Below are 22,734 nucleotides of genomic sequence, written 5' to 3'. Positions count from 1 at the left end.
CCGTTGATGTCGCGTTTGCCACCGGAATTGAAACCATCAATTTCATCCCTACGTAAAATGCTTGTTCTCGCCATTACTGCCGCGTTTGCCACCGGAACCGGAACCAACCATCTTTAAACCAACTCGTTCTCGTCGTTAGTGTCGCGTTTTGCACTGGAATCGGAGTCCTTGCTAGTTTGAAAAGGTTTCCTTCTTCTTGGTGTATTAAAAATGGCTTTATTTTGTTCATACTATTTCATATATATATATATATATATATATATATATATATATATATATATATATATATATATATATATATATATATATATATATATATATATATATATATATATATATATATACACGAAGTCTTGGAAATCATATTGAGGTTGAGTTCTACTTATCATCCGCAAACAGACGGTCAGATATAAAGGACTATCCAATCTTTAGAGGAATTGTTGAGAGCTTGTGTTTGGAATAGGGATGTAACTGAGACAATTACTTGCCATTGATCAAGATTACTTATAACAATAATTTCCATTCTAGTATTGGAAACCTCTGTAATTGTATGATTCCTATGATAGTGATGTGTTTGGGTTAGGAATCGTTCGAGAGACAATTGAGAAGATGAAAGTACCGCAAATAAGACATAAGATTTATCATGATAAGCGTAGGAAAACACTTGAAATCCGAGAGGGAGATCATGTGTTCTTGTGAGTGACTCTGGTGACTTGAGTTGGTCGTGTGTTGAATTCTTGAAAGATCTCGCCTCGTTTCATTAGTACTTATCATATTTTAAAGAAGGTATGAGAAGTGGTCTATAGAGTTACCTTGCTTCCGTCTCTTTCGAATCTTCATAATGTGTTTCACGTGTCTCAACTTTGGAAGAATGTTCCTGGTCTGTCTCATACGATTCAAATGGATGATATGCAAGTGAGAGATAACTTGATTGTAGAGGCATCACCGTTGAGAATTGATGATTGAAAAGTGAAATACTTGAGAGGTAAAGAGATCAACCTGGTGAAGATAGTGTTTGTAACACCCTAAACTCCGCATACAATTTAATATGGAATTTAATTAAACAAAATGCAACCATTCATAGTGTCACACACAATCAAACATAGGTTGCTTCGTAACATGGGTTATAACATAACAATTTAGAACCTGTCATCGCTAGCTCACCTTCACTTAGGGTATCATTGCAGCGGAATCATTATTAAATCAAATAAACACAATATTGCAACTCATGACATTTAGTCTCATAAACCTCAGCCTTCATAACCAACCAAAAAAGTTATATTATTCAACTCACAACAACTTTGAGATCTCAACAAAATATAAATAATAACTTTAACAAGATAAAACAAGTGAAAGCAAATATTTACAGCCCAGTGTTACATGATCAGAGCCAAAACCTACGAATAAAATGACAAACTAATAGAAGCCACTCCAAGAGTTATCTTGCACTTACCTTTTCAACAATGCTACTCTTGAATATCTACACCGTGTCCATGTAAAGACAACATTCAAACAAAAGGAGTGAAAATACACTTTAATAATTAATGGTGAAAACAAGCAGGAGTAGATTATCACATAACAACAACGTACACATTACTCAATCAACACCAACAATTTAAGTATTCTCATCCAACAACACATCAACAATCAATACAAATGCAATACTTATGTAATGTACTCAAACTGACTTGTCATGCATGTGGTACCAAATATGAACATTCGGGTTCATTTTGCTCCCCGATCCCCACCATAGAATCAGATTCCCTCTTATAACCAGAGCACACCAAATATCTACCATCAACTTAGGTAACACTTCACTAATCCTCCATAATAGGAATTAGCTACTCGCACCCGATCTATCACCATAAGATCGAGGCTCACCAAAAAGAACCAAAGTTCCGACAACATGAATGCATGGACTCTTAGCATGCAACAATAACACATACACATTGGCCCCTCTTCTGACCATGTATGCCACCAACAACATAATCAACATAAACATAACATATTTATAATTAAATATACAACATCTTTAGTAATCACCACAATTATTCATGCTCAACAATTCCTTATAGACACATATAAGCATGTTCCATACAATGCTATTATAACAACACCACTGTAACAACATCATCAATATTAAACACTTACATTGTTAACCAATTGTAATTAATATTCTCAGCATCATAACATCATCACAAGATAACATCAATAACTATGCACAAATATCATCCATTATTCATGTTATCACAACACAATTAGCCACAAAATCTTTTCCATTTAATGGTAAATTTCGTTAGCTTTCCAACGCTTCGAACCGCGTGTCAATTCGAGTCCCAGAACTCAAGTTACGGAGATTTGAGTCGCAAACAAAAACTTTGTGCTGTCATGCTCGCCCGGCGAGCTAGGGGCGAGACATGTCAGTAGCGAAACACCCTTATCATACCCTAATTTTGTCTGAGTATTTTAAATTCATCTGATACATGTCCATTTATCAAGTTTTTTATTTTTATCCATATGCATTTTTATCATCAAATAAAGTCACCATAATCATACATATATGCATTATAGTAAAAAAGTCAGCATAAAGTTAATATTTTACATGTTGAAGAAATTGACTAAAATTGTATTTTTTTATTATGCATTTTAAAAAATAAATTCATGATCATTTGAATTATTATCAAAATATCCATTTCAATTTTATTAATCATTTTCATGCATCATAAAACAAAAATCAATGTTTCTAGAAGGCACTCACACCCTTTGCATAATTCATAAACTATCATTTCTAAAACCTATAAATAAACCTCATTTCATTCCCAAATGACACCACCAATCATTCACAATAACTAAGCCAAAACTCTCTTCATTTTTCTTCAAGTTATTTCTTTATTTCTTTATTGATTTTTTAAGTAGGCTCTTATGCTTGTCAATTTTTTTATTCTATTGCATTTTTATTCTTTCTTCATTTATTTAGTACATTAATCATCACAATTTTGCATGGAAACTCCATTGATTCAAAATCAAGAGTTTAAAGTATTCCTGAACCTCCATGAACAAAAACGATTAAATGCGAATTAATTTTTGTTTATTTAATTTTTCTTGCATTATTATTCTTGTTACACTTAATTAGTATCTAATCAATACCATTTTACATAGAAACTTTATTGATTCAAAATCAAGAGTTTAAAGTGTTCTTGAACCTCCAAGAACAAAAGTGATTAAATGAGATTTCGTTTTAGTTTTTTTTCATGACATATTTTTTAATTCTGAGCATTTTTTCACTTTAGTATATGGACTTTCATTATTAATTTGCTTAATTTCATGAAACATTGAGTAAGTTATGGCCAAAAGAGGGATGAATGTTGTTGTTGTTCTTGAATAAATCCAGATTTAATCTAGACAACACATCCTGTTTTTTCCCTTTCATCCTACACGGTCATGTGGCGCTGAAAGTATGGACAAAATAGAGGTTTTCCCAACCCTTTTTTTTCTTCCTTTTATCATCTTTTTTATTTCTTTGTGTTTAGTTTAATTGAGTCTTGGGCCACTACCTTTTTGTTTACATTTGTCTTATCTCTCATTTATTTCTCTTGCACTTTGTTTATTTTGTTCATTGTTTTTTCTTCATTTTTATAATATTTATTTTCTTTTTATTATTATTATTATGAATAATTAATTAATTAAAATTTATTTTAACTAATTAAATAGGTTAATTAGCCTTAATCATTATAATTAATAATTAGATCTTTTTCAATTGATTAATTAAAATATTTAATTATAATTAACCTAAGTAATTACTTCAAATCAAGTTTAGTTAATTAATTTAATTACTTATTTAATATATCATTTGCTTCATCATATCTCTTATCCCTTATGCACTTTCACATATCTTTTTTTGCCTCACTTAGAATTATACTTTTATTATTATTATTTGTTAATTTGTTTAATTAAATAATTAAATTGAATGAATGTTTATAATGATGATAAATATATTTTCTAATTTAAAAATCTTTGATCCAACGGCAAGTGAATTTTTCAAACTCTTTTCCCTCGATTAATTTTGTATTGATGCGAATTAATTTTTCCCGTTCAAGCATAACATTAAAATTCTTTTCTTAATCAAATAAGAAAAAGTGGGTCCTTGGAGTCTCGCGTTACTTGAATCCTTGAATGATTGCTCCCGAGGCATATGTCTTATGTTAGATTTTCATTCACTTTTTTCGTTTCTAAAATACTTAACATCTAAACTTTGACGAAAGGATGAGTCATTGTAGTAGAGCATTCAGGTGGAGCCTTTGAATAATCTTTTGAATGTTCATTGTCCATCAAACAATTTCATAAATACATTGAATGAAAAAGGTATTATTGGAGTCCAACATTTCGGTAATTCCCCGAATAATTGGTCCCGAGGCTCACGTCTCGTTCTCATCAAACATTCGTCATTCACCTTAAAAAACACACATCACATCAAAACCTTATCCTCTTTCCCCTGTGGGATTGAAAACCTTTCACAAGATAATATTTGTCTAATCCCTTCTAACGCGTACAAACAAATGCTTAAGTCTATGCCGCGAGTAAGCAAGTCTTGTTTTACCGTTAGAATGCGATCTAAACATGTGTGTGAGCATACATCTAAATATTTAAACTGCTACTATGCGATCAACTAGGATCCCTTCTACCGCAAAACAAACAAATGCTAAGTCTCCAATCCGCGAGGAATTAAGCCAATGTTTAACCTTTAGAATACGACCTAAACATTCTTCCATTAAAGTCAATCAACCAAAACTCTTGGCTACCAAGAACTACGTAGCTTTGAGTTATCCATCGGACCTGAAGATATGTAGGAGAGACATTCATCATTTTGTCAAGCACTATAACAAAAACACCAAAACTATATTTTGTCTTGCCCAGAACTACGCAGCTTTGAATTCCTCATTGTACTTGAGGATACGTAGGAGCAAGACTCGCAATCTTGTCAAGCACCCTAATGAAAACCTTTTTGCGACCCCTTTAGTTTCTTTTACATTTATCAATAATTCGAAGAAAACAATTATCACAAGCCAACATTCAATCGCTAGTTTTAACTTAAAGGTTCCGGTTGAGTACAATATGGACGTGAAGAGTGCTTATACCTTCCCCTTACGTAATCGACTCCCGAACCTGAAATTGGTTGCGACGACCATTTTTTGTTTTTCTGTAAGGGTTTTATCAATATTTTTCCTTTCCTTTTTTGGAATAAAATAAAGTTCGGTAGCGACTCTGTTCGGATCATTTTTTCCGTGACCATCGCTTTTGCACCCTATTTTCACATTGAACCCCCTCTTTCTTGCTTGTTTCTTATATCTTTTTTTATGATATTGCTTTTCAATATTTTTCAGTATTTTCTATCACATTTTGACATATTTTGTGATATAAAAATTGATTAAATTTGGCCTTGTTTAGTTTTACTTTCATTAGGTTTTAATTGTTTTAATTACTTTTAATTGTTGATTTTTTTTTCACTCTTAATTGCCATCTCCATTACCATGTTGACCTTGAATTGCCTTTTAATTACTATGATAATGTTTAGCCTAGGCATAGATTAAGTTTAAAATGTAGTATTGTTTGATGATTCATGTTAATTCACCTGTTAATTTGATTCGTATTTGTATACTATGCAAGATAGTTTCCCATTTGATCATTTGTTTAACTTTCATTAATGTGCATTAGATTGTGATTCTTGTTAAGTTGAAAATGTCATTTTAATTTATCTTGATGTATGCCTTGTGTATGTCATTTATCATCTTATATATGTGGTTAATTTTCATCCATTTTGAATCCATTTCCTTTTGATTGAATAATGTCATTCCATGTGTTTACTTTTGATGCATGTTTTTTATCAACTTTGAACCATGTTAATTCCATTTTTCTTGTGCGTTTACTTTGATCATTTGACTTCAAGTTAATCCGTAATGTGTTTTCATTATTATCATGTGTTGCATTTTTTAATTTGTCTTGTATTGTGTTTACATTCAAAGATGTCATGACCACTTGTTTGTTTTAGGCATGGTATTTAGTTTGCAACTTATATGATTCCATTTTAATTCCTTGTGTTGTTTGGCATCATCCCCCCATTTTGGGTCATATGTCTCCCATTTCCATCATGTAATAGCTTAGGTTTAATTTCCTTTAATGATTTCCATTGAATGCTAACTAAAGAGATAAAATCAAATGATAAAAAGATCTTTTTCAAAAGACAAAAAGCACACTTGATCCAACGTCAATTGTTTTCCAAATCAAATTCAATTCAAAGCAACGCAAGTACTTGATCCAACACCAAGTATCTCATCATCATTATCCATTCCATTATCTCATTCCCAATTCTATACCTATCTTTATCTCTATCTCTTTCTTCACACACATTTTCACAATAAATCTCAAATGCTTGATCCAACGTCAAGTACCTTTTTCAAAACCTTTTCTCAATAAGTTGGAATGCAAAAGCGGAGTGTACGTACTTGTGCACAACACTCAAGTACTTGGGTTGTCAGCCGTACTTAGCTTATGTTCTGATTGCTTGACTTCCTATTCAAAACACTTAACAATAAAACAAGTTCAATCCGGTGCTCCGAGAGAGAAAAAGAGTGGTTAGGATGCCACTGTCCTCTTAACTTCCGAGTATTCTGATTGTTGGTCGTACTTAGACAAGAGTTAGATACTTGTCTCCATCTAAGTACCAATGATTAAACTCGCCAAACAAATTTCATAATCAAAACTCTTTTGGATGAAAAAGAGGGGTTAGGATGCAATTATCCTCTCAACTTCCAAGTATTTAGATTGTCGGCCGTATCTAGCCTGTGGTCTGATACTTGTCTCCGTACTAAAATCAACCACAACTCATCAGATCCAATTTCTGCCATAGGGCTTTCAAAACCTTTTCTCAAAGGGCGTGTTACTCCCGTTCTACCGTGAACGAAGCTTAAGCCTCAAATGTGTGACCATACAAGTAATGTTTAACTGCTAGAATGTGATCCAAGCGCATCAATTCTACCGCAAACAAACTAACATTTAAGCCTCCCATGACGTGAGCATACAAGCAAAGTTAACCGCTAGAACGCGGACGTTAACATTGTCCACTAAAAACAAACAACAAATATTTCGTTTTGTGACCGGAACTAGGGAGCTCTGACTTCCTTATTGCACGATGAGGATACGTAGGCACAAAAGTTCGAAACCTTGGCGAACACATTCATAATTATTTTTGTTTTCACACTTATTCTCTCCATTAACCGATAGCATGTAACACTCAGCTAACAACATCCATACGCATGAAGAACAAGCATATCGGTTGAGTACAACAAATGTGAGAGGTGCTAATACATCCTCCTTGCATAACCGATTTCCGAATCCGCTCTTGGTTGGGAAGACCATTCTCTTAGGGTTTTATCATTATTTTCTCTTTCTTTTGAAATAAATAAAATCTGATGGCGACTCTTTGTTTTTTACAGCGCGACAAGATACATCACTAACAATTTACACCTCATGTGAGTGTCATCCAAACTTTTCGTCGACTAATATCATATTTTAATAAGCTCGTGTTTCTTGCTTCAATAACTATAACTATACGCAAACATTATCTACCCGTTCAAAAAAGGGACCAACATTATCATCCGTACATCTAAGGAAGAAAATAATGGACTAATTGCTGGCAAGTGAATGTTATATTACTATCAAATTACTTATTAAAAGATTCCCTGTAAAAACAATGAAAACGCATTAGCAGGTGAGGTTGAACTTTACAAATGTTAGAAATATCTATCCAATCCCAAAAAATGTGGCAGGAAACACAAGATTTACCTATAAATTACAACATGTAAGAATGAACTAATGCAACACAACATAACATAACATAGTTCTTTCAATTCATTCAAGCATTATGGTTTATGCTAAGCTCTCTCTTTTGCCTCTCTTCTTGCTTGCCACATTATGTATGTCTTCAATCTTTACTATAAGTCTCAAGTAAATAAATAAGAGAACAAAGAATGTTTTTAACGTTTATAATTAAAGTAATGCATTGCCATGTGTATATATTAATTATATTTTAAAATTAAGTTTGCCATCACCATTGTAGTGTTGTTGATGTTTCCCATGAAGAAGGTAGAAGCATATAGTTGTTTTGGATGGCCTTGTTCCCGATCCGAGCCAGACTGTGGTGGTAGTTTAAGATATTTAGTTCATACATTCATGTCATATATAATAGTGAAATAACTTAAATATGAAAGATCTTGACAATCCTTTTTTGAAGAATCATACGTCGAAAATATCTTTGAGATGTGTGAGCATGCTGAATCAAGTGTTAAACTCTTGAAGAACGTAAGACAATTTGAATATGTTAGCATTATTGCCCCCCTCAAGTATGGCAATGGTAGTACTAAAATTACATTGTCTATATCATATAATTGTTGTGCAAGTTTACTAATAAACATAGTATAAAGCATTAACATGTCATTGAATGAGCCATGAGATAATTAAAATGTAACATGAACCTCATATTATATTCTTAATTATTCTTAATTGTTTCTGTGATGTTAATTTGAACACCTAGTCATGTGACTCCAAATATTCTATAACTTACATATTTAGCATAGTTAAGGAGACATTTCTTGGATGTGTAAGAAACAAATGATTCTTGCTTTATCCTCTATAAAATTAGAAATGGTTTCTCTTGCAACCGCTAGTAAAGAAACAAATTGATTGATATGATTAACAATAGAAATTCCCATGTAACTTATCATTTTTAAGGAATTCAAGATAATCATTTAGATATAAATTCTTCTTCTTAATCTTATCATTTTCTTCTCTTAATTTTGCGCTTAACTTAAACAGCTGCTTGTATGATAACCTTGTTACCTCATATTCATCTTCATGATATGATTTCAAATAAACTTCATCTTCCTTATTCTAAGAATATTCTTTCAAGGTTCTACCAGAGATTGATCTTTGAGGTTTCTTCTTGAGGTTGACTCTACAAATGTATTGTGTGTTTGAGACTTTGTTCTCCTTTCTTCTCTCGAATATTTAACTATATGGGACTTCTTCACATTATCTTCTTGTTGAAGTTTCTTCATTTGATGCTAAATATTACGATGATTGTTCAACCAACAAAATTGTTATTTCGAAGGAGATTACAGGGGTTTATCCATCTTCCCTAGTGTTCTTTGATGTACTTGCTAGAGATTCTTCTAGAATTGAGCTCATGAATTCATCCTTTAACATTTGAATTAATTAATTCAACTTCTTGGCGATTTCTTCCTTTTTGGATTTTTCATTAAAATCATAAATCTTTTCATCTCTCAGTTTAAGGATAGAATCAAGTTTCTAATCTGATTCTTAATTCTGAGATATTTGTTAGTGATAAAGGTTCTAACAATATTTTCAACATTTCTAAATTTTGAGAGGAATTTACGAATGAGGAATTCGTTTCTTTGCCTCGTATATTTTGAAGCATATATCATTTCTAGAGTGTCCCGTTTATCCTTGGAGGATTAATAATTATGAACATAAAAGAATTGATTTTCATCAAAGGTTGAGGCATGTTTAGGAAAGTTCTGTTATGTAAATAGTTTTGGAGGTCATCTTCCTTATGAGACGATTTTTCTTTACATAGGAGTTAAGCTATTATGTGACTTGTTAACATGTAACTCCATACACAAGATGGAGCAGAGAGATTTTTGGAGGTTTCAAAAGCGATTGTTTAAAAAAATTCATCTTCTAAAAAAGAGTTCGAAAACATTTTAATAAAAACATTTGAAAATGCAATAGAAATCAGGCAGAAAATAAAAGAGTTTAGGGAAGAGAGATAACGTCGAAGATTTATATAGGTTCGGTATTAAAGAATGACCCAATAGTTTAGATGCAAATGATAAATGCATGGAATTATGAAGCTAATCAAGATACAAATCAAGCAAATGGATTATGATTAAGGCTCATTAAAATTCATGATATAGTACTTTATATGCTTATAAGTTCACCTCATATTTCTTCTACAAGTTTCTTAAATGATTATGCTTAAAAACCATGAATGTAAAACCTTTAAAAAAATTACATTTTTCACTTTTGGTTACATGAATATGGTAACCGATTATCTGGTATTCAGTTTTTTATAAATTTTGACAACTGAAGCTATTATAATAACAATTTTATAACCGTCGTAATTATTCTATTTTTCGTAAACGGTTACACGAGCTTAGTGTTTTAAAAGTGTGAACGTTGGAAGAGTGGTGGTTGTAACACCCTAATCCTCAATAATAATTTATAAAATATTGCGGAAAACATTAAGATGAAATAAAAGTTTCACATTGACAAAACATTCAACTTTTATTCCAATAATGGAACTTAAATCCAAAACATAGCATAGTAATTCACTTAAAAAAAATTATAAGACTTAGCAAAGTATTCTGAACCGCCCGGTGTAAAATATCACAGCAAAATCTGGAATAGTACTAAGAGCCGACAAAGGTCCAACGAAAACTGTCGTACCCCAAATTTTGCCACCCTTCATATTTTTTTTAGTGTCACTTTATTTCGAATAAATGAAATGACACAATTGATAAAAGAGCATGTGAAAGGAGCTTCAAGGGAGAGGTCTTCAATTTGAATCTCACTCCCCAATTTTTAGAGGTTTTTCTCTTTTTTTTTCTTTCACTTGTAGAGTTTTTCTCATTTTAAAGTTTTATTTTATAATTAAAATTGCACTTTATTTTTTTTATTTGTATATTTTTGATTTTTTTTATTATTTTATTATTTTATTTTTAATAATTATTATAATATTCATTTTTTATATTTTAATCTAAAAAAATAAAATACTTAGTATAAAAAAATTAAAATCTTTTTTATTATTATATTTAACACGTTATTTTTTATTATCAAAATTTATTTTTATTCAATTTATTCACAAAGCCATGAACACATCTAGATTCATTGGCTTAGTCTTTAAGAAATGGATAAAATTAGGTAAAATGAAATCATTCCAAATATATTTTGCAACACCCATATATAATACATGTCTAGAATACATATTATACATAGTGTAATAATGGTACTGAAATACATAAGCGCCTAGCGGCAACAGTGTACATATTTACATGCCCAAAAGAAATAAAACATGGCACAAAACGTACACAAAAGTGCCCAAAATAAAAACTAGGAGCTAGATTATTATACAATGATCTCAAAAATATATACACAGCGGAGTAGCCAACCACACATCAGGTAAGCAAGACATCACTCTATCTTGTCCTTACCATTCGTCTGCTCAGAACCACCTGAAAAATAATAAACAACATGGAGTGAGATAATAATCTCAGTGGAATCCCTATCTTATGGGTCCACTCGGCTCTAGAGAGATTTCTAATCAAAATCAAACTCAAGTCAACAAGGCAAAGAAGACTTAAGCGATGGGGAACTAACTCGCAATGTATGGCAACATGCACCTGAGTTCTCGCAAGTCAAACACGATCATTATTTAGACTCACAAAACATCAATCCCCGGGCTGACCTACGTCTAGGGCAAGCCCGGTTCATGCATGCTCGTATGATTCGACTTTCACGGTGGATATCGGGTCCTCTATGAGTTTCAAACTCATTTCAAACGATCGTCACTCGTATGAGACTCTAACCCATTTAGGGTATCTTTCACCGTATGTGACTCTAACCCACTTAGTTGTCCACCTTTCCCCCACGTCCGCCGTGGTTGGGGCTCAAACCCAATTGAGGCACGAATCATCGGTCTCACATCCTATTTCTTACTCAGCTAAGCATATCAAATAGAGATGTGCACCACCAAGGGAAAAACATTCTAAAAACATGATCGGTTCCTCAAATCATATAAGATTCATCAATCAAAGGTGACCTCATTCACCAAAATACACAACCAACAACATGGCATGTTCCATACAAAGTGTTTCATTCTCAACTATGGCAACCATTCATCCACGACCTAAACATAAGCATCGTACGAATGAATACCGTATTCTAATGTTATCTAAGTTATACACCTAACTTATGGCCTAATACCAGTCCTAGGTTAACTCACTAGTCTCCTTATGTAATTTTCACAATTAACATGGATTCAATACAAGCATAGCATCACAATTGATTAATGGTTGATAAAAAGCATTTAGAACATCAAGGAAATGGGTTTTTGAAGTGTTTGGCATAAGACAATCGATTGGTTGGGGAAGCCCAATCGATCGGTTCCTCTCACATTTTTGTTTTTCAAAGTTTACAAAGGATCACTCGATTAATCCTCAATGTCAATCAAATGGCCGATGAAAATTTTCCAATTTTCTAAAATAAAAAGTTTATGCAATCGATTGTAATCCCCTGTCAATCGATTGGTCCTGCTAAAATTTCCTTTTCTGCAAAATAGAAGGTTTGGCCAATCGATTTGAGGAGTGTGTCAATCGATTGGTTCTCAGTAAAATCACACATTTTCCAACTTGATTGTGTGACCAATCGATTGACTTGGAGAAAATGCCCAAGACCAATTGATTGGTCTTTACCATTTTCACAGAAATACTTTTTGTATCACTTTGATTTCCACATGCATAACTTGTTACCTTCCTAACAAATCATACACTTTTTCTTCCAACAAAACCCATTATACCAAATGCTCATATACACATATATATAAAAGGTTTCAAGTTCATAACCACAACCATAACAAATCATGTAGTCACCACAATCATGAAGGACATATCAAGCACTTGTTCATGGAAATAAACAAAATCAAGAGAAAACATTCATCATATATCATGGATTCTTATGATTCACCTATGATTCTATAACTCTAATCTCTAGGAATCTTAGGGTTTCTAACTAGAGCCCACCTCAAGAAATGGAAGAGGAGAAATTGTTGAGGATGAGATGATGATATGAAGATGATGGTGATGATTCCAAGCCCTTGATTTCTCCAAGCTTTCTTCTTCTTCTTCTTCACTAGCTTGCTTCCTATTCTTCTATCTCTCTAGTTGTCTGATACATAGAGCAAAAGAAATGGCACATGCGGGTAGGTGGTAAGAGGTATAAACATGTGGCCACTATTTGCCACAAGAAACATGTGGTTAGAAAAGATTATAGGTAGTAACAAATATCTCAAGTGGCACTTACTTGTAATATTTGTTCTACCAGAGCTATTGATCCATTATTAGTGTTACCAAAATCTCCCAATTAATAAAAGGTCTGTCCAATTAGTATTAATTAAGTTAACCTGAACTCACTATTTATTCTATTTATCCCAATTGATAACTTTTAGAGCACATAGGAACTCAATTGATCTCAATTAATAGGAGTTTGAGTAAGGAAATACGGGGTATTGCATCCTCCCCCTCTTAAATAAAAATCCATCCTCGAATTTAAATATTACCTAGAAGAGATAAGGGTAAGCTTCTCACATTTTTTACTCCAGCTCCCAAGTAGCATCGCCCGAATGCGATTCATCCCACTGAACCTTAATAAGAGGGATCTCCTCACTCCTCAATACCTTAACTTCTTGTCCTGCAATGCGACTTGGTAGAGGTTCGAAAGTTAGGTTTGCTTCTACTTCTACTGAATCTGGAAGAATAGGATGAATAGAATCTGGAATGAACTTTCAAAGTTGAGATACGTGAAAAACGTCATGCATTTCTGATAGAGAAGGTGGTAAGTGTGAGAGAATTCTTTACCTTGAATTAATTTTTAATGATAGCAAATTGTGTGATCATCATCCAAATGTTGGTTGTGCATTGCATTACATGATACATGTGTGTTTTATTATGTTTTTCATCCCACTATATTGTTGCATAACTGTACATATAAACCTACATTGATACTTCCCTTTAAATAACAATTAAAATGCATTTTATGTCAGTAAGCATCGATACATAAAGCCTCTGCATCGATACATACAGCATGTGATAAATCACAAAACCTTTCTGTTCAGTATGCATCGATGCATACGAGTCATGCATCAATACATGGAAGACAAAACACTCTATGCATCGATACACACGATCCCTGCATCGATACATGACAAATTGAAACAGCCTGTGTATCAATACATACGCACCAGGCATCGATACATACTAGTGTAATAAGCACTTGCATCGATACACACGACTTTTGCATCGATACATGAATAATCAATTTCATCAAAATTCACATTACTTACAGCATGTATCGATACACACTCTTATGTATCAATACATAAAACTGTTTTATGTTATAACAGCAACTGTTTTGCAGCATATAAAAGACAGGTTACAACAGCAGTGCAAAAATACGAATTCATTGAGGGAAAACAATTGAACACAGATCAAAAGCAGTGTTGGAGCAATTGTTTGTGAGCAATTAGAAACCTGAAAGAGACTTCATCTTCTTCATCTTCTCAATCACTCTTCTTCAAGAACACTTACACATAACAATTCTTGTTCTTTGGATTAAAGAAGCATTGAGATAACGTTCAGTGGTACGATCAAGGATCTAGCTGTGGGTTGCAGTGGAACGATCGAGGATCCAGCTGAGTCGAAGATTGAAGGGGGTTTCTAGGAAAAACCTACTGGTTTGTCCTTCAAGAACTGGAGTGTTCTTGAGGGTTTGGGAGTCACATTTGCAGAACATATTCAGCCGCAGCGTTGCGTTTGGAGATCGGGGGATTTCGCAAGCAGGTCGTGGAACCGGTGAATTGTTTGCAACTTTGTGCAGGAAAATCTTGATCGTGCTCAGATCAAGTGAAGGTTCATACAAGAAGAAGTTCTTAGAGTTTAGAATTCTGTCTTTGTATCAAAACCTTGTATCAACGGATTCGGCAATAATTGATAATCAAAGTTCTCAATTTCATTTGAAATTGAGAGGGAGACGTACCCACACGCGAGGACGACGTGGGGAACTTCCTTACCAAATCTCTGTGTATCTTACTCTTACCTTACTCCTCTTTACGTTTTCCAAACTGTTTTCGCAATTTCAGTTAGTGTGTGGTGATTGCTTCTTTTCCAAGACAGCAGTGGCAAGAACACTTTAATCAAACTCCATTGCTGTCTATCATCGATCACATACACACCAACTGTTTGATAAAACGGTTAGCTAGATTTTATTCATTGGAAATAGACTTTAATGATAAGTGCATTCAATTAGTTAAAATTCTGGTGTGAATTGCTTCTGTCATTCTCATTAAAATCCAGCAATTAAACTTGTGTGTCCGGCTTTCTAGTAGCGGTTCAGAATAGACGGAAGTCGATTCGGGACTGATTTTTCTGCCAACTTTGAAAACTCTGATAAAACTTTAAATCCGTTAAATTTTAAAGAGGTGATCTATTCACCCCCCTCTCGATCACTAGCCACACCGTCTAACAAGTGGTATCAGAGCGCCGGTTCGCTGGTGCTCTGTGGCTGCCTGTAACAGTATGGATTCTGAACCAAAGGGGGCGTATAATAGAGCGCCTATTTTCAACGGTGAAAATTATGGCTACTGGAAAGACTGCATGCGAGTTCATATAAATTCTGTGGATAGGTTAGTATGGGCTGCCATTGAAAACGGTCCGTTTCAAATCACTATGACAAATGCGGCTGGCGCCATAGTACCTAAACCAGAAGATGATTGGAATGAGAAAGATGAGAAAAAGTGGTCGTGCGATTGGAAAGCTCGAAACATACTAATTTCAGCACTCGGTGTTGATGAGTATTATCGAGTATCTCATTGCACGACAGCTAAGGAAATGTGGGACGCTTTAGAAGTTGCCCATGAGGGTACTACTGAAGTAAAACAGTCCCGCATTAACACACTCAATCAAGAGTTTGAGCTCTTTCGCATGAAACAAGGAGAATCCATCTCCGACATGCAAAAGAGATTCACCCATCTAACTAACCGATTGAATGCTCTTGGAAAACCTATTTCCAATGAAACTGCTACTAATAAAATTCTCAGGTGTCTTAGCAGGGAGTGGCAACCCAAAGTTACTACAATCAAGGAAGCCAACGATCTTACAAGACTTACGATTACAACTCTATTTGGAAAGCTGGAAGAACATCAGCAAGCTTTGGAAAGTCTTGAAAAATATGAGAATAAAAGTAAGAAGGAAAAGGAGAAGAAAAGAGACAAAGAGGGAGAGAAGAAGCCAATAGCTCTTGTGGCCTCTAGCTCTAAGTCCTCACGAAAAGAGCAAAGCGACAATGATTCAAGTAGTGACAAAGACTCGGATGATGAAGAAATGGGACTGTTTGTAAGGAGATACAATAGATTCATTCGAAAGAATGGAGTCAAGCATTCCGACAAAAATCTCATGAGGTTTCGAAAACAATCTACAAATTCGAAACAAGAAGAAAACAAGAAGAGTAGAGGAAGAGGATCCTGTTTTAATTGTGGTAAATCCGGACACTATAAAACGGACTGCCCTATGAAATATAAGGATCAAAGAAAAGATTCGCCAAAAGCGTACAGCAAACAAAGAAGAACGTATATTGCATGGGAAAGTGATAGTGATTCATCAAGCACACAAAGCTCAAGTGATGGTGATGAAGCTGCAAACCTGTGCCTTATGGCTCATACAAAAAAATCTGCTCTACCACAAGAAGAAAAACAATGACAAAAAGGTAAAACAAGCCTACTACAATAATTTCTCCTCTATGTCTTTTTCGGAACTAAAAATAGCTTTTGAAAAATTGCATAACGAAGCTGTAGATGCTTTTAAAAGAATAGCTTCCGACAAACATATCTTCTCTTTTTTGGAAGGTAAAGTAAACAAAGCTGAAATTGATTTAGAAGCATTGAAAACTAGTATTGCAGAAAATTCAAAAACTATTCACATTGACGGATGTAGTAGAGTTAGGTATTGTGACGCTTGTTATATTTGGCAAAAAGAGGTAAACACTCTTAAGGTCAAATTAGAGAAAGCTCTACAACCTAAAGTTACTTATGCCGTTGACCCCAAGTTGTTTAAGAAGTCATTGAATCCTCCATATGCAAAATACTCTTTTATTCTAAAGGATTCAATGAACAAGAAGCAACAAACACATCATCATGGTCTATGTCATTATTGTTGTCATGCTGGCCATACCATTGAGAAATGCAAGTTTAGGAGATTTCTTGTCCCTAAAGGTATTTATCAATGGAAGCCAAAAGGCAACCATGTTAGCACTTACCCACTCGGACCCAATGAAAATTGGGTACCAAATTCTCTCTTTTGATATTGTAGGATGAGTGCCTTGCTTCCGTAGATAGAAGATGGTTTCTTGACAGCGGCTGCTCAAGGCACATGACCGGTGACATATCGCTTTTCATAGACTTCAAAGCAAAGAAGAAGGGATATGTTACTCATGGAGACAATAACAAAGGAGCTATACTCGGCAAAGGTAGTGTAGGTAATCCCTCTACCACTACTGTTTCTGATGTCCATTTTGTAGAGGGGCTTAAACACAACGTGTTAAGCATAAGTCAATTGCGTGACAAGGGTTATAAAGTTTTTCTTTCACAAAAACTTGCTGCATAATTGAACATGCTGAACAAAACATTGTGTTTAAAGGAGTAAAAGCATATAGAGTGTATAATAAGCATTTACTTACTATTGAAGAATCTGTCTATGTTTCTTTTGATGAGTCTTATCCGAAAAATGTCGGAAAAGGTATTTCTTTTGATGACGCAGGTGTATCTACAGAAGACATACTCAAGGAAGCTGTTGAGGAAACCGATCAGTCCAAAACAGCTGCCCATGAGAAGGAGGAAGATACTAGTCATGAAGAAAATGAGGAAGAAAAGACAGCTGAAGTGAAGGACCTTCCAACAGCTTGAAAATCCTCAAAAGACCATCCTATTGACAACATCTTGGGAGACATTTCAAAGGGAGTAATGATTCGTTCTAAGATAAGTTTTTGTTCTCACTTCGCGTTTGTTTCACAAGTAGAACCTAAAAATGCCAAAGAGGCATTGATTGATGAATTTTGGCTAATGGCCATGCAAGAAGAGCTTAATCGATTTTAAAAGAAATGACGTTTGGGAACTTGTCCCTCGTCCGCGAGATCATCATATCATAGGTACTAAATGGGTTTTTAGAAATAAGCTTGATGAAAACGGAGTGATAACTAGGAACAAGACACGTTTATAAGCACAAAAGAAAGCACAGTCTTTTAGCTCAAGTTTATGTCGACGATATAATATTTGGTTCAACTAACATACACTTGGTCGAGGAATTTTCTAAGGTTATGCAGGGTGAATTTGAGATGAGTCTAATGGGGGAGCTGAACTATTTCCTAGGACTGCAGATAAAGCGACTTGTTGAGGGTACAGCAGTGTGTCAAACAAAATACTGCAGAAAACCACTCAAGCGCTTTGGAATAAATGACTCAAAATCAATTGACACCCCTATGCCTACCAACAGGAATCTGGATAAGGATAAGCATGTTTCTTCTTATCTATATTATGCCTCACCTTGGTTGATGAGATTTGTTTTAGATTTCATTTATGCCTCGCAAGATTACATCAACAGAGGTAATATCAATCCTTTCTACAATTCTCCTACTGCTAAGTGGTTGTATATGTTAGAACAAATGTTCTTACTCTCGTTGATACCAATTTGGTTGCATTTATTGTTTGCCTATATTGTTTGAACATTACAATAATCTGACTTATGAATCCTTCTTGGGCATAACCATCATGACTTAGTGCAAAATGCATATCCATACTGCATCAAAAAGTCATTAGAATCTGCTTTGGCATCAGTATGCATCGACACAAAACATGTATGCATCGATCCATATACTCTGAATTTCAATTTTTTGTCAAACTGGTTCAGGATGTATCGATGCATCCATCGCACGTATCGATACACAGGCCAAATGTGAATAATAGGCATCGATGCATGACCATTTGCATCGACACATACTGATGCTATTTGAATTAAATGCATTTCATCTCATGATGCTCAAGTTTTATTTGAATTGTTGCATAATATATGGTTTAGCTTCTGCAATTCTTAAACTCGTTCTAATCCTTAAATGCTTTTCACTTTATGTTTATCTCTATTGTTATTACCCTTATTCGTCATTCTTTGTGAATGATTCTTTACTTTGATAGCTTGTTATCCATTTTTTTGCCATGTCCTGTTACACTGCTACCTTGATAATTCTGTTTCCTCCTCTTTTTGATGTTGACAAAGGGGGAGAAAATGCAGATGTGCACAAACTCAGGGGGAGTATCACACATCTTGACAAGAATTTGCCATCATCAAAAAGGGGGAGTTTGTGAGAGAATTCTTTACCTTGAATTAATTTTTAATGATAGCAAATTGTGTGATCATCATCCAAATGTTGGTTGTGCATTGCATTACATGATACATGTGTGTTTTATTATGTTTTTCATCCCACTATATTGTTGCATAACTGTACATATAAACCTACATTGATACTTCCCTTTAAATAACAATTAAAATGCATTTTATGTCAGTAAGCATCGATACATAAAGCCTCTGCATCGATACATACAGCATGTGATAAATCACAAAACCTTTCTGTTCAGTATGCATCGATGCATACGAGTCATGCATCAATACATGGAAGACAAAACACTCTATGCATCGATACACACGATCCCTGCATCGATACATGACAAATTGAAACAGCCTGTGTATCAATACATACGCACCAGGCATCGATACATACTAGTGTAATAAGCACTTGCATCGATACACACGACTTTTGCATCGATACATGAATAATCAATTTCATCAAAATTCACATTACTTACAGCATGTATCGATACACACTCTTATGTATCAATACATAAAACTGTTTTATGTTATAACAGCAACTGTTTTGCAGCATATAAAAGACAGGTTACAACAGCAGTGCAAAAATACGAATTCATTGAGGGAAAACAATTGAACACAGATCAAAAGCAGTGTTGGAGCAATTGTTTGTGAGCAATTAGAAACCTGAAAGAGACTTCATCTTCTTCATCTTCTCAATCACTCTTCTTCAAGAACACTTACACATAACAATTCTTGTTCTTTGGATTAAAGAAGCATTGAGATAACGTTCAGTGGTACGATCAAGGATCTAGCTGTGGGTTGCAGTGGAACGATCGAGGATCCAGCTGAGTCGAAGATTGAAGGGGGTTTCTAGGAAAAACCTACTGGTTTGTCCTTCAAGAACTGGAGTGTTCTTGAGGGTTTGGGAGTCACATTTGCAGAACATATTCAGCCGCAGCGTTGCGTTTGGAGATCGGGGCATTTCGCAAGCAGGTCGTGGAACCGGTGAATTGTTTGCAACTTTGTGCAGGAAAATCTTGATCGTGCTCAGATCAAGTGAAGGTTCATACAAGAAGAAGTTCTTAGAGTTTAGAATTCTGTCTTTGTATCAAAACCTTGTATCAACGGATTCGGCAATAATTGATAATCAAAGTTCTCAATTTCATTTGAAATTGAGAGGGAGACGTACCCACACGCGAGGACGACGTGGGGAACTTCCTTACCAAATCTCTGTGTATCTTACTCTTACCTTACTCCTCTTTACGTTTTCCAAACTGTTTTCGCAATTTCAGTTAGTGTGTGGTGATTGCTTCTTTTCCAAGACAGCAGTGGCAAGAACACTTTAATCAAACTCCATTGTTGTCTATCATCGATCACATACACACCAACTGTTTGATAAAACGGTTAGCTAGATTTTATTCATTGGAAATAGACTTTAATGATAAGTGCATTCAATTAGTTAAAATTCTGGTGTGAATTGCTTCTGTCATTCTCATTAAAATCCAGCAATTAAACTTGTGTGTCCGGCTTTCTAGTAGCGGTTCAGAATAGACGGAAGTCGATTCGGGACTGATTTTTCCGCCAACTTTGAAAACTCTGATAAAACTTTAAATCCGTTAAATTTTAAAGAGGTGATCTATTCACCCCCCTCTCGATCACTAGCCACACCGTCTAACAGTAAGGCTAATTTGTAAGCTACTTCTCCAATCCTCTCTATAATCTGGTATGGCCCTACGTATCTCGGACTTAGCTTCCGTGACTTAAATGGTCCTTTCAGTCTCAACCTCGGAGTCACCTTCAAGAATATGTGATCACCTTCATCAAATTCCAATGGTCTTCTTCTGTGATCTGCATAGCTCTTTTGGAGATCTTGTGCTTTCTTCATCTTATCACGGACCATCCTTATATTTTCTGTAGTCTCTTGAATAATCTCTGGTCCCAAAATTCTTTCTTCATCAACTTCCATCCAACATAGAGGGGTCCTACACTTCCGTCCATACAAGGCTTCATAAGGAGCCATCCTGATACTTGCATGGTAACTATTGTTATAAGAAAATTCAATCAATGGTAAGATCTCCTTCCAATTCCCTCCACTTTCAAGTACACAAGCTCTCAACATATCTTCCAGGGTCTATATCGTCCGTTCAGTCTGACCATCCGTCTGAGGATGATTAGACGTACTTAAACACAACTACGATTCCATAGCTTGTTGGAATGCCTTCCAAAACCATGAAGTAAACTTTGGATCTCGGTCAGACACAACACTGGTTGTAACACCATGTAGTCTTACGATTTTTGAAATGAATAACCATGCAAGATGACTTGCCTTGTAAGTAGTCTTCACGGCCAAGAAGTGTGCAGACTTAGTCAACTGATCCATAATCACCCAAATTGAATCATAACCACCTTGGGTACGAGGTAACCCTACTACAAAATCCATTGAAATACTATCCCATTTCCAAACTGGAATCTCTAAAGTTCGAAATAAACCACCTAACTTCTGATGTTCGATCTTTACTTGCTGGCACATTATGCATTCCGGCACATAATCTGCAATATCCCTTTTCATCCCAGGCCACCAATAGTCTTTCTTCAAGTCTTGATACATCTTAGAGGAACCTGGATGTATGGTAAACTCCCCCTTATGGCCTTCCTCTAAAGCTTTTCTTTTTAGCTCAGCATCATTTGGAATACAAATCCTTTGATTAAACAGAATAACTTCATCCGGTGGTTGAGCAAAACCTGGTTGAGTCGACATCTCTTGCAACTTTTCATCCATCATTTGTCCTTGTCGGATTTCTTCCCTTAGGTTAGAAGTAACATTCAAATTTCCTATTATCACACTATCTTGCGTCCAACTAAACTAAATATTAAGATCTCGGAACTTTTCCAACAATGCGTATTCTAACATCATCAACTCATCCTTATGCATCTCTTTCCGACTTAAGGCATATGCAACCTTATTCACCTTTCCCGGGTGATACTTAAGCTCAAAATCAAAGTCCTTTAAATACTTCATCCATCTCCTCTGTCTCATGTTTAACTCTTTCTGGTCAAATAAGTATTTCAAACTCTTGTGATCGCTAAACATCTCAAAGCGCACTCCATACAAGTAAAGTCGCCACTTATTCAATGTAAAAACAACAACATCTAGTTCAAGATCATGAGTTAGATAGTTCTCTTCGTGAGGCTTCAATTGACGAGAGACATAAGCTACAACCTGACCACTCTGCATTAACACCCCTCCTAATCCTTTCTTAAAGGCATCACAAAATACTTCATAAGACTTACTAGGGTCGGGGATGACTAGAACAAGAGCAGTTGTTAGCTTTTCCTTCAAACTCATGAAACTCTGCTCACACTTCGAATCCCATTTAAATGAAATTTCCTTTCGGGTAAGTCTAGTCATTGGTAAGGCTATCTGCGAAAACCCCTTTATAAATCTTCGATAGTAACCTACCAAACCTAAGAAAGTTCT

At 34.8% G+C, this 22,734-nt stretch overlaps 1 protein-coding gene across 1 annotated transcript; it reads right to left on the bottom strand.

Moving 5' to 3' along the window:
• Positions 1 to 13,441: 13,441 nt before the first annotated feature.
• LOC127104681 (uncharacterized) lies at positions 13,442 to 21,276 on the bottom strand. Its single transcript, XM_051041851.1, has 2 exons — positions 20,925 to 21,276; positions 13,442 to 13,596 (listed from the first exon to the last, which is right to left on the bottom strand). Exons 1-2 carry the CDS (start codon positions 21,274 to 21,276, stop codon positions 13,442 to 13,444), a joined length of 507 nt encoding a protein of 168 aa, XP_050897808.1.
• Positions 21,277 to 22,734: the final 1,458 nt, after the last annotated feature.

Source organism: Lathyrus oleraceus, chromosome 7, assembly GCF_024323335.1.
Source record: "Lathyrus oleraceus cultivar Zhongwan6 chromosome 7, CAAS_Psat_ZW6_1.0, whole genome shotgun sequence".
NCBI lineage: Eukaryota > Viridiplantae > Streptophyta > Magnoliopsida > Fabales > Fabaceae > Lathyrus > Lathyrus oleraceus.
The sequence above is the reverse complement of the archived record's forward strand: the minus strand, read 5'-3'. Positions and strand labels throughout refer to the sequence as shown.

Bases quoted from the DNA above. Each gene is read 5' to 3' on its own strand.
- LOC127104681 (XM_051041851.1), bottom strand. From the start codon at position 21,276: ATGGCTCCTTATGAAGCCTTGTATGGACGGAAGTGTAGGACCCCTCTA. The intron at 13,597-20,924 runs GTGTGGCTAGTG...CTATTCTTCCAG, and splicing joins ATTAGCCTTACTGTTAGACG to ATTCAGTAGAAGTAGAAGCA.